The sequence below is a fragment of the Anolis carolinensis genome, chromosome 6, assembly GCF_035594765.1.
Source record: "Anolis carolinensis isolate JA03-04 chromosome 6, rAnoCar3.1.pri, whole genome shotgun sequence".
Lineage (NCBI taxonomy): Eukaryota > Metazoa > Chordata > Lepidosauria > Squamata > Dactyloidae > Anolis > Anolis carolinensis.
In genome coordinates, this window is record NC_085846.1 from 36,222,913 (window position 1) to 36,239,004 (window position 16,092).

Sequence of the window (16,092 nt, forward strand, 5' to 3'; positions counted from 1 at the left end):
ATTATTATGGCCACACATTACTTGCAATTGCAGTAATTCATGCAGATCTCTCAATAACTGACTTAATGCTACATTACAGTTCTAACCTCACAAGGGGCACACAGCACCTTTTCACACATCACCCTTCCCCTATTTCTGTATCTCAACACATTGCAGAAAGTGTTCTAGAGAATTTGAAAACTTGCATTTACTTCTGGAATTTAAGATGGTCCTGATAAAAATACTATCTACCTTTTTTGTGGATTCCCTTGTGTGGTGTAAATGCATTTTAGTTAGTGTTAAAGTTATGGGGTCACAGCCTCCCCGTCTAGGTTTGCTTTGTACTGCATACTGGCAATTTGCAAAACTGTAGATTATTACAAAGAATATGATTATAAAAGTGACTCAAAGGAATAGTTCCACCACTACAGGAGAAAAACGAGGCACTTCAAAGGTTCAAAGTAATGTAACCCACCTGATATAGGACAAACTGATAAATTACATCTTATTTGCAACGAGTTACTTCTAAGCTAGGCAACCAAAAGCAGTTGTCTCCTGGGAGCTCTCTCAGAAATTCCTGGCATCTTTCCCTTCCTGCTCAAAACCTCTCTGGCACCTTTTACTTTCTTCTCAGCAAAGCTGTTATCAGAATTGTGCAGCAAAGAGGCAAGCTTAGCCTCTCTCTCTGATGATAATCAATAATGCCAGAAGACTTCATTACCGCTGACCTCCATTCCTACCCTTCCCAATTCATTGTGCGTGCTGACTGTGAGACTACAAACCTATTTTGGCACTCCGAAAAGTAACTTTCCTAAACTCTGCCCTGGGCCTCCTGAGTGAAACACAATTTCACTTCAATTTCTCTCGGTTGTCGGCTTTTAGGGAAATAGTGCAGAGGGAGGTCACTAATTTCCTCTCTCCGTCAATCTGGTTTCCGCAATTGCATGTGTGTTTTCCCTTGTTCCAAATGAGGACAGAGTAAACGGTCTCATGCCGCACAAGGAATAGCATCTGCAAATCGGAAAATGCCACAAATAAATAAATAAATCTCTGAATACAAAAAAAGCACAAATGGGGAAATTGCAAACATTATAACCCCAGGTAACAATATCGCTTGTGCCAGCTCCCTCCAAAGTCCTCGCTTTCCTTTCCACACTTCCACTTCCCCCTTGCGTCCTTTTCAGGTTTGCTGCTGCTGAAAGCAATGCGCTCTCGATTTCCTGAAGGTTACCTCTGCCTCTGGGGCTAAGAAAATGTCACGCAGTCCGATTCCAGAAATAACTGTTTCCCTGCAGAATAAACCTAATTATTTCATATCATTATTCTTTAAAAAACCTCTGCTGTGCACAGATGCCCCGCCTCTTACTCTTCTTGCGATGCTAAAATCAAAAGCTTGGTGCGTTATGTAGGATGAAAGTGTGCACAGCCCGAAAGGAAGGTTCTGCTTTGATAACACCCAAAACAGTGATGAGGAATCCATAATCCACGTTGTTGATCCCCAGTTCTTGCCATTCTTAACCCCTGGCCAAGACCATCCATATCTGGAGAGCTACAATTCCTACTCCACAGCTTAATATCCTGTCTCCTGCATATAAATCTCGAGACTGCATCTAATAGATTTTATATCCCTTTGGATAAGCAAAGCGGGACCCTGCAACATTACACAATGGAAACCAGGACATGTTTCGACACAATGAAAACCAGGACATAAGGTAGCGAAGTGGGTTAAACCGCTAACTGCAGGAGACCTTGTGCCAACATAGCTGTTTGAAAGTGTGTAATGCAAGTAGATCAATAGATACTGCCTTGGCGGGAAGGTTAAAAGGTGCCCCATGCAGATATGCAGGCAACACAACTCAAGAAAGTCTATGGACAACAGGATCCTCAGCATGGAAAAACGGAACAAGAGCACCACCCCATGGTCTGAGTTGAGAATCGCCTTCAGATGAAAAGGGGGAAGCCTTTACCTTTGTATGTGTATTGTATGTTGTTGTTCACTGTATAAAAAAGGCACTGAATGTTTGCCTTATATATGTACTGTAATCCGCCCCGAGTCTCTCTAGAGAAATTAAGCGGAATATAAATAAAGTGTTAAAAATGTTACCAAGTGATATCAGAGAATGATCCTATTTCTAAGAAAGGACACACAAGATAGGAAACGCTACAGCAGTTTATTTTTGCTTGAACTGACTGAGAAAGGGAGGTTTCACACCCGCTCCCTTTCAAGCTGAGTTAGCTTGTGTAAGCAATTTTTGCACTCTGGACTCAGTTTGCAGCAATTGGGGGAAGCCGTGGATAAAGGGGGGAATGGGAGGAGGTGAGAGAAATTGAGAGACGGTGTAGCACAGCTGCTTAAACTGTGGAACCCAATCCCAAATGGAGTCCCATTCGCTCAATGTTAGTGTCTTGAAAAATTTGGCAACAGTAAAACCTTTCTGACCTCTTATAGATGAAACTACTGTAATGGGGAATCTGCAGAAGATGTTTCATAAACAGGAAAATCAGCTTGTTTAACAAGCATTGAAAATGCTGATTTATCATTAATGTTTAATACCTATTTTATATACCGATATACTTCATAGTCCCGGATGTTCTTTTGTAAAAGGCTAAATACCCCAAAGGCACCAGATCTTGCCAGATCTTGGAAATTTAGGACAATCAGCCCTGGTAAGCACGTGGATGGGACCCTGACAATGAATACTAGGTGTTTCAGGCTACATATCAGAGGAAGGACTGGCAAAACCACCTCTAAATATTCCTAGCCTGTGAAAACCATAGAAAAATAATGGGGTTGCTGTAAGTCAGTGGTTCCCAACATTTTTTTTTTTGACCACCACTTGACTAGGGACCACTTTGTCCAGGGACCACTCTCCAACATTAGTACCAAAAGGGTTGCAAATCAGGTTTTGGTCAACTTTAGATTCGGTTTGGTTATTTGGGGTGCTGATCGATCCAGTAGTCGCCATCTGCTCGCCCACAGAAAATCATATTTAATAATCTAGAGCTGATGTGGTCTATCCAATGCAATTTTCTGAATCAGAACCCCAAATAAACCAAGGAACAGACCTAAAAATGGAGACACCAAGGCTCCCTCGCTTCTAGGCGCCACACAGAACGGCTCCATTCAGAGGGAGGGGGAAGAGAAGCAGCAGTCAGGAAGCTTGTTGTCGGCCTTTTGTGGGTAGTCAACCTCTCCCCTTCCGACATCCCCGTTGCCTTGACACTATAAGAGGGTTTCATGAGACCAGTCACAATCGTTGCAACAGTGTATAACAGTGGGGCCGCGAACCATATTTTAAGTTCTTGGGGACCACTGGTGGTCCATGGACCACAGGTCGGGAACCACTGCTGAAAGTGGATTGTTGACTTGAAGGCATATACACACTTCTATTCTGCAACTGCTTTTACTTTGGTTTTAACTGCTGTATTTTTTCTTTGCTTTGAGTTTTTATTCTTTGCTTCAGAATGTGCCGTGACCAGTTTTTGTTTGCATTTGATGGTTTTAAAAATGTATTGTAAACTGAACTTTATCCAAAACCGAAATCAGTCAAATCTTCCAATTATACAAGTTATTATTGAGAAAGACAGTAGGGATCAATCCTCAAAGAAAGCTAACCTCTCTTCTTCTACTGCAGAAATATCAGATACATGATGATGGCAGACTCTTGTTAATTAGGAGGGAAGGAAAGGCACTTTGTCCTTGCTCAGAAGCACTGTGATTGCTTCTTATGCTGTGTGATCAGTGGGACAGAGGTTCCAGAGGGGAAGCTTCAGTGAGCACTGGCTGAAATAAAACGTGAAGGTGAGCACTGGGGGAATGGGGATCGGAAAGGAGGGAGGGAATGAGTCACGGAAAGTGTGTGGGTGTACAACCCATGCTCCACACAGATGTGCCCAGAATTTCCCCGTGGTTTGTTTCATGCCATCCTCTGGGCTTAAGACATTCCAGTAGGGTCACCTTTGGTAACAGGGCAACTATGGACCCCATTGCTCAGCTGGCTGGGAACATGATCTCATTTCTCCCTCAATTAGCTCCTGATTAGCACCATCCCCTGGCTCCCAGCCAGCTTCCATTTAACGCACCATTAATAATTCACTTCTCTGATCACAGAGAGACAATGGGAGAAAGGACCAGCCAAGACTATGCTCTGGGATCAGAAATGCAAGCGAATAAATACAATGCAGGAGAATGCTGCAAAGAGGGCAAGGAGCCACCGAGAACAACAATCTGTCCAGTATCTCTTCTTTGATCACCATAGAAGGAGAAGCTCATAGAAGGCCTCCAAAGGTCATGGATGGAACCAGTGTCAAAGGCAAGACTCAGAAAAGGTGATATTCAGACACTGTAAAGGTACCGTTTCCCCGAAAATAAGACATCCCCTGAAAATAAGACCTAGTAGACTTTTTGCTGAATTGCTAAATATAAGGCCTCCCCCAAAAGTAAGACGTAGCAAAGTATTTGTTTGGAAGCATGCCCGCCGAACAGAACCCCAGAGCATGCAGGATCAATAAATGTATGTACCATAGATTGTTGTTCATAGAAATAGTAGTAGTACCAAGAAATTCCTGATAGGATTCACAGTTTGAATGGTCATGCTGGTTTGTGATGACTGAACAGTATATAATAAATTTTATTTTTTTTTGGTTCAACAATAAATGTGAATTCTTCTTCATGGAAAAATCAGACATCCCCTGAAAATAAGACCTAGCGCATCTTTGGGAGCAAAAATTAATGTAAGACACTGTATTATTTTCGGGGAAACACGGTATCTGCTAGCTGATGGCTTTTTGCGTATTCCATTTCAGTTCCAAAATAAAGCAAGACACCTTTCCTTTTCCCATCTCATTCATTTTCCCTTTTGGGCTTTTGAGATAGCAAGTCTTTGGGTAGGGACCTTAAAAACCTGATATATCAGCCACTCTAAAAGCCTTCCCTGTGAAAGGTGGAGATAAACAACTTTAAATAAAGAATTACACAATGTTTCAGGGTTTCTCATCAAGTAGCAGAAACAGAGCTTTTGTAGTATGTTGCGTTGTCCTCCACCGGAAGGGGCACACTAACATAGTCTTTGTCCTTCACCACTTCATGGCAAAGAACCACTCTGTAGCCTTCTCCCTGGGCTCCTACTATCCCTTAGTACTTGTATAAACCTTCACCTCGGTTTGTTGCTCTGTCCTTGTAGAAGTGGGGAAATTCCTATACAAACAAGCTGGGGTGGGGTGTCCTTGGCTATATCCTGTAAGGACTATTGAGTGGAGGCTGACTATCTCTACATTTTCCTGGCATCAGGATGACTCTTGAAGCTGCTATATTGTCCCTTGTGTCCCCCTGGTAGTCTTGCAATTTCTGGCCCCAATGTCACCAGGTATGTCCCCAGGTGGGATGTTGGACAGGGATCCATCCTTTCTGACCAGTTTGCTAATAAATTCAACTTCTGCTGGTGTCTCCTTTCCCTTGTTCTACCTTTGAACTAGCTTTACAAGACACTTGCCCTCCAAAGAAGATATTAATATTCTTAAATTGCCAATATTTTTTTCTAAGTATCTGTTTTCTTTGTCTAGTATTTTTCCCCACTGCGAAATTCTAATTTTTTTTACCCAGAATGTCTCTTTCTGAATTTCTCTTTAATGGCTAAGTTGTAATAGTTAGAATTTTGCAAAGGAAAAAGATGCTAGGCATGAAGAGTCTGGAGGAATCAGCGCTCATGCTCTTACCTTGTCCTCTTGTAGGTTAAACAACAAAGAATAATGCTTCATTAGCCTGCCTATGGGGAATAATAAGGACAGGACAGCCCATGCATAAACATGTTTCCAAGGCAGTGAAGGAATTTCGGAACAAGTTGATCTGTTTGTAGAAAATGGTGCAGCATTGGAAAAGAAACTATAGGAAGAAAAAGTTCAAAGACACCTAATGCCACTCTGTTACTAATCAGGCAAATGATATGTTGTATCATCCTAGTCAATGCCAATTTGAAGACATTATTAAAAAATATAACACCTTTACATATCCAGAATTCATCTAATGGACTCATGTCAAGTCCTATTCTTTAAAAGTATTTCATGTACATGTTCCATCAATACTTGAAATACTATTGGCATATATGTGAAATTACAAATAACTGGTTCTAACTGAGGACATTTACAAAATAGACTTCCTAGCACATTAAGAAATAGCATCAAAGTTCTATCTGGCATAGTGTTTATTGCAAAGCCACTTCTTATGCATGACGTTGAACCAGGTAAAGTTCTGATTTTGGGTGGATGAGACTTGACTTGATTTCCAAATAAATAAAAGAACTGTGTTGTCCAAGGCTTTCATGGCTGGAATCACTGGGTTGCTGTGAGTTTTTTGGGATATGGCCATGTTCCAGAAGAATACTCTCCTGATGTTTCTCCCACATCTATAGCAAGCATCCCCAGAGGTTGAGGGCCCCCCCTCAACCTCTGAGGATGCCTGCCATAGATGTGGGTGAAATGTCAGGAGAGAATGCTTCTGGAACATGGCCATACAGCCTGGAAAACTCACAACCTAATAAAAGAACTCATCACATCAGCACCTTTAAACTTTTTCAAACATCTTTCTGAAATTTAGCCACCCAAATGTTTTCTTGTGGAGCAGGCTCTACAGGCCCTGACCCATAAATCAAATGCCAACTGAGTCTCAAGGGGCTGTGAGAATTGTACGTCACTTATCTACCAAGTAGTGATGATAATAGAAATGGCTGCAATTGAATGACTTCTCTTTTCCTTGCTAGGAGCTTTAGTTGCAACCAAGAAGCCAAGCAGGAATGACTGTGTGTCATGTACTAACACATTGCTTGTGATAAGGCAGGAATTTCCTGACTTCATGTTCTGAGCAAATGCATTCAATGCCTAGTGGCTTTTAATACCACTTGATAATCTGGTGATCATATTGCTGTTTTACTTTCTCCTTCAAGATAACTTTATGAGTGACTTTAATTCCCTTATAATTTGGGGCAAAGTCATTAATGCCTGAAGAGCAATGCCAGGCTGAGAAAAATAATACAAGGCTTTTTCTTAAATTTAACTGCTGCGAGTCACTGAAGCCTATAAACAACGTCTTTTCATATCTTGCTGATTCTTAACAATCAAGAGATTATAATTGCTATCAGCTGGATCTGTGAAATCCCAAGGTATTTATTCACCAAATAGCCATTGAAGCCTATAAACAACATCTTTATGATTCTATGTGATAAAATTTTTGAATGACAGAATTTAAAGGGCGCTTGCATGAAAAAAGCATTTATAGCCTGGTCCTAAACACGTGCATACAGAACTACGGTAAGTCTCCTGGATGAGTTTTGTGTATATGTCACCTTAAAATGAGATAAGAAGTCTTTTGGATATGCATGAGTTGAAAAACAAACCAGGAACTCTCCCAGTCACTATAGTTTTTCTTTTCACCTGACCTTGAAAACAATGGTTAACAAAGTGCCAGAATAATTCAAGATACCAAAACAACTTCAAGCCATCCTTCGAAATCCTGATTTTTTCTGAAGCTGTTTCCTGGTGCCAAAGAAACAGATCTCCTATCCTCTCTGCTTTCCCACTAGAGTCTACAAAGCCTCGCTCATATTCTGGCTGAATAAAATAAGATATGATCATATGTACACAGCCAAAAAGATTAACAAGCCTGACTTCCAAATTTAGCTTGTCATTTGGACAATGCAATTCAGTTGTGGTGATGATAGGCACTGAAAGCATAATTTTGCTCACCTGGCATTTTATCTTTTAATTTATATAGAACCATAGCTTTCATCAATTAACCACAAAAGATTTTCACAATGCAGTTGTAAAAACAAACACATCAGCAATACTGTTGTCCAGAACCTGTCCTTTCAAAACCAGAGCTGCAGTATGTAGAAAATATCTCTTCCAACATCAAACTGAGATTCAGCAGTATTTATTAGGAAACTGTCAAGGTAGGTAAGACGCAGATATAAAACCACTGGGACGAAATAATGAGCAGGGAGAAAAATTGACAAAGAATGCACAATGCCATTGCCTAAGGTAGATAGAGTGCTGTATTTTAGTGTGTATTCAAGAGCTAGAATACTCACATTCAGATACACAAAAGCAGCAGTGTTCGGTTTAAATTAGTTGCACTTGGGTTCCACTGAAATCAATGTGAAAATTTAGACACAATGTCAATCTTATTGAGTCTAAAGAAAACTAAGTACAACTAGCTTAGTTTGATTCCAGCCTAAGATGTTTTTTTAACATCATGTATATCCCAGAACGTGACAATACAGAAGGGCTTCTAAAAACAGTTACCTTTCACCACATAGTGAAGAACATTAAACAATTTGTAAGATTACAAAAATAAGATTAATGTCTTTCGTATGTATTTAAATTGTGACCAACCGAAACATTTGGTTCTTTAGGTAAGTACACAATTGGTTCATCAAGTCTCTGTTCTGTCCTTCAATCCAGTGCATTTCTACTAAGATGTCTGAGCCTTCCTTTTTCACATTTAAAACACACTTGAAAAGAAACCATTCACTGGAGCTGCTGTCAGTCTCTCCTATTTCAAGCGTTAGGTAAGCAGGTCCCAAGATCCTTGAATCCTCTTTTGCATCACTGGACTCTCCTAGGCCTTCTAAAAGCTGGGTTGGTTCTTCTACTTTATTGTTTTCTTCAAGGTGTTTAGAGATTTCTTCCTCTTTAGTGTCTTGTGCACTATTTAGTTTGTCACCTTCTGGTGACTCCAGATTACAATCCAGAGCTGCAGAAGTTTCTTCTGTGGTTTCAGCCTTGTTTTCTTTACACTCTGTGGCATTAATGGTATTTTCCTGGGATTTTTCTTCAGTGGCTTGCAGGAAATCCTCAGATGCCCGAGGAAGTTCACGCAGTTGCCTGACTCTATCCCTCTTTTTCCTTCTTAAATGGATCCATGAGTTTTCGTGAGCTGTTAGAAACAAGCTGACTTTATCTTTTTCAGAGGGGAGATTTTTATGATGAACCTAGTGAAAGAAACATGCAGAGAACTTTAGTGTGATTTTTTTCTTCCTAAAGAATCACATTTAGAGAGATAAAGTTATAGCCACTGTACCTTCAGGTCAGTAAGAAGTTTTCTAATCCATGCACCGACGACTGCCACTTCTTCCACAGCATCTATTCCAACAGAAGGAGCTTTCACAGCTAACTCTTTGGCTATAGAAGCCAAGACAAGGAATGTAAACGGTTTCCTGGGTTTCTCAAGTTTCCTTTTCTTAGAAGGGGGTGACTGGAGGCAGAAAACACAGACAGGCACTTTAAACTGAGCAGAATAATTAGAATCCAATAGATTAGAAGCCGTACAGTCAGCATTCAGAAAGCAAACAGATAATTTGGATCAACTTAACCCTAACTTGATTTAAGGAAGTTCAGAGAATGATGGAATCCTTTCCTCTCATCTCCCTTTAGCCACTTGTACAAATGTAAAGCATCTTCTGAGGAAGGGATTAAAACATCACACACAAACAAAATGGTGGAGCTGATGTTGAGAGCGAGGAATTAATATCAATTCAGTCATGGAAGCAATAACGAATTAGCTTGAGGAAATTCATCTCCATCCGCTGTAGTCCATGTTGCTCCAGCCCATACTACTCAGGAGTATACATACAGAGAGGCAGTGTTTGGAAACTTTCATCCTATGAAGCTCTTTTGGAGCCATACATTACATTGTATATTATAGAGCAGTGGTTCCCAGCCTGTGGTCTGTGGACCACCATTGTTCTGTAAAAACTAAAATATGGTCCACAGCCTCACCGTTACTACTACGGATAATAACACAGCACAATAAAAAAAAATATATTTTCTGGGTGTCTTTGTTTTTAGGCCTGTTCCTGCGGTTATTTGGGGTGCTGATTCAGAAAACTGCATTGGATAGACCACATCAGTTCTAGATTATTAAATATTGTTTTCTGTGGATGAGCAGATGGCGATTACTGGATGGCATATGTTCTGTATCAGAAACTAGAGCTGATGTGGTCTAACCAATGCAATTTTCTGAATCAGAACCCCAAATAAGCAAACCGAATGTAAAGTTGACCAAAAACTGAATGTAACCCTTTTGGTACTAATGTTGGAGAGCGGTCCCTGATCAAAAAAAGCTTGGGAACCACTGTCATAAAAGAAGCAGCCCTTAGAATAATTTATACTAAGCATTAGAAAGCAATTCCACAATTAGAATTGGGAGAATAAGTCACTCTCCAAATAGTAAGAAAGTTAATGTTCATACTGAAGGCAAAAGATCCAAATGAGAGGGAAAAAATTGAAGGTTCAATAATATGATTTTTAATATCTTCATCTGATGAAGAAGACTGTGAAGCTTTGAACACTTGTATAAAATATTCTATGCTTTGGAGTGCCCCAATAAAAGTATTATTGCTTGTGGATAATTATATTTGGTGTGTTTTAGTTATAAGAACAAGAAGAAATTATGTATATGCCATCAGCTTTGATTTTTTTCTTTGATTTACCCAAGAATACAGAATATTGCAAAGATATGCTGTGGAAAGCAGAAAACACTCAGGCTACTTGATAAAATTCTGTCTGCTGCAGACCCCTGGAGAGAGTCGGGTAAGAGCGGATAGATTCTTTTATCTACTATCACAGAATTTTTCCACAGGAATTAAAGCTCAGCATCCTTTTTGTGATGCTGACAAGTAGTAGTCTGCACATTCACTGTAAAAGCTGAGGCATGGAGTCAAGAAACTGCACATATGAGTTTTAAAAAGCCTCACAAGCTTGAATCTGACTGAATGGAAAAATTGATAACCAAAAAGTGATTGATTTTTGAACTAACAAAAGGATGCACAGCAACGCAAAACATGTAAATTCACAATGTCAGAAAATATCATCCCCAGTACGAAAGAGTTTTGAAAAGTTAGTTTTTGATTACAACTCCCACAATCCGCCAGCTAGTACTGAGCAATCCAACAAAGTAATTTTCATTAATAACATCCTCCAAATCCCCTAGCACACTGGACCAGGGTGGATGCATTTCTGTCATGTGTATCATCTTTTATGGGTCTAACAAAACCCTAAGGGAGCCAAGAACATGATTACTACCACCTAAAAATATTAGAGGGTGCTGGAGTCCACATTTTTGCTATTGTGATATGATATAGCAACATTTATAATTTTGGTTATGGTTGTAATAGCCTGAACTCAAGTTCTTGGAGATGAAAAAGCATAAAAGAAAGCAACTGAAATAATAGAGTTTAGAGGACTCTCCCATAACATTCAGCATTTTGAATGTTGGGCTAAAGCATTGGGGCCATGGCTAGCACAGCAGGTTAAACTGCCAGCTACAGAAGATCTTGCCGAATGGAAAGTTGGCAGTTCAAGCTACGGGTTGGGGTGAGCTCCTGCTGTCAGCCCTAGCTTCTGCTTACCTAGCAGTTCGAAAACAGCCATGTGAGTAGATAAATAGGTACCACTTTGGAAGGGAGGTAAAAGGCGCCCCTGAAAACAATGGATGCTGGCAATTTGATCACGAAGGCATCCATGGACAACAGGCTCCTCGATGTAGAAAAATGAAACAACAGCACCTCCCTATGGCCGAGTTGAGGAAAGCCTCCAGATGCCGGGGATGAAAAAAGAGGAAAGCCTTACCTCTGTTTATGTACTGTCTGTCTTTGTTATCAATTCTATAACGGCACTGAATGTTTGCCATATATGTACCCTGTAATCTGCTCTGAGGCCCCTCGGGGAGATAGAGCAGAATGTAAATAAAGCATATTATTATTATTATTATTATTATTATTATTATTATTATTATTATTGAAAAGTTCCTTTTTAGACTTTTTCAGATTTTTCTCTCTTCTGAATCTTCTGTGTGGGATTCTGAAAGTTGTAATCTAACAAATAAACTATTTTAAGTTTTGACACTTGAACAAAAAAATTATGACTACTGAGCAGCACAGGTGAGATTTACAAAACTGTGCACAGAGAATTTTAATCCCATTTACATTATTATGCCTTGTAATGGCAAACAGAGATTGAGAGCTGTTCAGTAACAGTATTTCTTAAAGAGAATGCATAGGTTATGTGTATTACGAACTACTATACTCACTTTCAGTGAAAAACGGTATGACAAATTATGATCAATTATTTTTAGCCATGGCTGCTAAATGAATGAATGTGCAGTACATGTGAGGAATCAACATGGCATTCCAACCCTTTAAGTTTTCTTCTTCTCAGTTAGTTTCAAAGATACTACAGGGATCCTTTTCATACTGAAGCAGTCTACCATGGATACATCTTCAAATGTAATTGAGTAGAACTGAACCTAAGAGTACAAAGAGTGCAGCTTTATCCAACACTGCAATTGCAGATGCTCTTTATCTTTTCATCATAGCCTCTCTATAGTGTGAAAATGAAAAGGTTTTCCCCCCTTCACTTTATAATGGGGATCCACCCTCTAGAAACACATCTCCTTCAGGTAGACAGCTCTGCTTTCTAAACAGTAGAAAGAAATCCAGCACAGCTTTGTCAAAGCAGAAAGCATCCCATGGTGCTATGAAATGTAAGCGACCTCAGACTCCTTTCTCCTTCCTCACCTTTATTTTCCACAGAACACACCTAAAAATTTATGAACACTGCTACACGGAACACATAACTTCTTTGTTGTAAAAGCTTCATAGGCTCCCAGTCTGCTTCTGGGCACAATTCAAAGGACAGATTATGACCTCTAAATTCTTATATAGTCAGGTCAACTACAGGACTTCTATCAAATGGCACTTCCTGCATTTTGAAATTTTCCGGGAAGGCCCTTTTCTCTGTCCCACCATTTCGCAAGTATATTTAGTAGCAACAAAGGAGAGAGCCTTCTTGGTGACTGCTTTCAAGCTCTGATTGCTCTGTCAAGAGAGATTACACTATCCATTCATATGCAGAGATTACGCTATCCATTCATATGCAGGTGAAGACATTTTTGATTCAGCACATCTGTTTTGGCTGATGGCTATGGGGAGAAAGTACCTTTAAGCATGTTCTCTACAGTTTATTTGATCTTTTCCTTTTACTGTCCTTGTTTTTAACTGCTTCTAATTCCATTGTTGGTTTAATTACTTTTTTTCATTTTTGTATGAATACTTAAAGTTATGGTTTTTTTTTACTTTTTGCATGTCTGGATTGTGACAAGGACAGGATCTCTCTCTCTGTATAAATACTATGCTAATGAACCTCTTGGTATTATTTTCCTCTCAGCAGAAAGTATACCACTTCAGGAAATGCACACTCCAAGGCTCACATATGCCGAAGTTATGAAGAACTGCCACCTAAGGCTCTGGTTGCCAGAGAAATCTTCTTGACTGGCAGAAACTAGCCAGGCAGAATGTACCAATTAGCAAAGGAATTAGGATACATTTGCTATTGAAGCATTCAGTACCTGCCTGTGCCTAAGTAGGTGAGCAAAACATTTGCAGTTCTGCACAGCAGATATTCTCCACTTTTCTGGGGAGAAGGCAAAAGGAGCAGTCAGGGATAGGAAGCATTCCCTCTACCTCTGTGACATTACCTAAATGCATTTTTAAATATTCTAAAATTTACATCACACATTATTCTAAGAGATGATCACTTGTGCAAAGATACGTCCACTGCTGAGACATGATGATTCCTTCAAACCAAACATTTTTCTCAGACAAGAAGTCTCCTTCACCCTGACTCGCATTTGTACAACTGATGTCCCACATTTGATGTAACATGCAATGTAGGCTAAAACAAGTTCATAAAGGGGTAGGGAGAAAAGATACATAGGCACTTACCAGGACTTTGACATTTTCATAAAAACTCCATGCCAGTGCCCACCTCATAGTGCGACCCTGACAGAATTCAGTGTGTGTGACTTTAGGAACCTGCACATGGAAACAGCAAAAACATTTTATTTTTATTCCAAAAATTACTTTCCCTCCACAATTTCACCACTGTCTTGTAAGCATTTGAAATGAGACCCCAGATCTCCCATAGTGACACTGTGTTTCGTCTTTCACATGAAAGCATTTCATCAAACCACTTGGAACATCCTCTGTGGGGATGTGCAGCCCATGCATGACTCGTGGAAGCTGCTAGATACACCCACATTGACAACAGTTCAGCTGTTCTGTTGGGCTGTAAGATGCATGATGCTTATAGTAAGGAATGAAACAAGGAATTAACCTTTTTAGATGTGGTCTCCTAAAGTAAGTTGTGTTTCACAGCCCAATGCACAGTTATTTAAGTAGGCTGTGTCAAGTTCAAGTGCTATGAATCAAATGCCACACAGGGAAGATCGTTCCTGTTACTTTCCCCCCCTCTAAAGAGTATGTGTGTGTCCACACAGATGTGACAGAGAATGAGGAGGCTTTGTATTAGGATTAAAGGATCTAAAGTACAGCTGTCCTTACAGGTTCCCGTCACACTCACCAAGTGGAAATTAGAATTTGTCCTCAATCCTCTTGTATGTACAGCTCTAAGAGGTGAGAAGGCTACCCGCCCATAATAAAAATGTTTCCTCCAAGTTCTTTCCCCTTTCTCTACCCACCATTCACAATGAACATAATGAGGCCAGGCGTATGCTTAGAGTAGAACTAGGCAGAAGTAAGATGGAAAAATGGCCTGGAGGACATAGTATAGCCTGAAGGCAAAGTCAGGGAGAAGGAGGTGACAGGCTATAAGAAAGACAAGTAAAAACTAGACAAAGTAAGAATCTTAAATGGAGACAGAATAAGACAGCTATTGAAGATAGCTCGGTTTTGTGAGAAACAGAAAGTGATAGGAAAAGCAAATGACGGGCCAGAGAAGGTAGTTTTGTCTGCACAGCTTTGGGTTATATAGTTATTTGTCTCTGTTTGGATGTTCATAAGTATAATCTAGTCCGTGTCAACTCGTTTCACTAGTCAGGGAATGGATGACAGGTACATAAGTTTTTCATAGCTCTTCTACAGAAAAAAAAACCCTACTAGCAGTTCAGAAAGGTAGCAAAAGAAGATTGGTGAGGTCTGGCATAACTGATTCCCACAGAGGGCCTTTCCAAATAGTCCTATATCATAGAATATCAAGGCAGAAAATCTCACAGTATCTGCTTTGAACTGGGTTATCTGAGTCCACACTGCCATATATTCCAGTGTAGAACAGATGTGGGATTTTGTTCAGCTGGGGCCATAGTTGCATCTTGTGGGTCTGTTTATAAATTAGGAAGCATTAAAATTGATACTATCTTCTTTTGTGTTTTTTGGTGTATATAAAGACCAGACTTTAAACCTCTTGAAAGAGGACTGCAGAATCTGTCATTATACAAATGAAAAAAAAATCTGGAAACTGGAAATTTACTTTCTCCACTTCTTACTCAGCATCTCTTTGTCATAAAACTGCATAATTGGTTCCCCTCTCTGCTTGGGATATATATTGCCAAGACCAGCAGGGGAGTAAAACCTATTTACTCCAAGACTCATGTTAAATGCATCCAAATGAGGGAAAAACCTTTGCAGTGAAATTCACACTGGTTACTAATAAGAATGCATACAGGAAAAAAAATGGTTTACTGTCATCTCTCCACATTTGCGGGTTAAGCACTTTCAAATTTGATTATTTGCAGATTACTGTATTTACCATTGTTCTACTGCTGCCACATATGTGACTGAAAAAAAATTACATCTAAGTGTTTTTAGGTTCTTCAGCATGACTCTAAGTTCCACAGTATGACCACAGAATTGCACTGGAATACCCAGAGAATTGTCTCAGGTTAAAATAATAACAGATTTTAATTTATATTCTTTACTTTTCAACTCTTGTAGGGATCTTGGGCTTCCAACCCCTGTGAATGTTGAGGGCCAATTGTAGTTTGTTTCTCAGAAAATAAGAGATAGTGAAGTCAATGGTAAAGTCTTTCTAGTCTTCCTGAATAATCTAGTATTCTAATCTCTGTCAAATTTTCCAGGCTTCCAGTGGAAACTGTTCCATGGAAGTGTGCTTTACATAAATTATTTGAGTTCAAATCATAAGGGAAACATAGATGCAACACATACACTTGGAGAAATACTTACTCCATGGATTCGAAGTTCCTTTTTCAATGGGGCCAAACTGCACTTCTTTCCTAGCATACAACTGTACCACCTGTAATAATAT

The 16,092-nt window shown here is 39.7% G+C and overlaps 1 protein-coding gene across 3 annotated transcripts in view; it reads right to left on the reverse strand.

Annotated features, from left to right (window-relative positions):
• The window catches only part of mettl16 (methyltransferase 16, RNA N6-adenosine), a 54,932-nt gene that overhangs the window by 21,081 nt on the left and 17,759 nt on the right, over positions 1-16,092 (reverse strand). Inside the window, exons 6-9 of one of the 3 annotated variants that reach the window (XM_003222536.4) lie at positions 16,011-16,080; positions 13,755-13,844; positions 9,053-9,226; positions 7,888-8,963 (exon numbers count right to left, since the gene is read on the reverse strand). In XM_003222536.4, the coding sequence (XP_003222584.1) occupies positions 8,349-8,963; positions 9,053-9,226; positions 13,755-13,844; positions 16,011-16,080 (949 nt within the window). In that variant the 3' untranslated portion in view covers positions 7,888-8,348. Of the gene's footprint in view, positions 1-7,887; positions 8,964-9,052; positions 9,227-12,061; positions 12,278-13,754; positions 13,845-16,010; positions 16,081-16,092 lie in introns of those variants that run through there. The other 2 variants (XR_010007137.1, XM_062983951.1) reach the window with 2 other exon arrangements.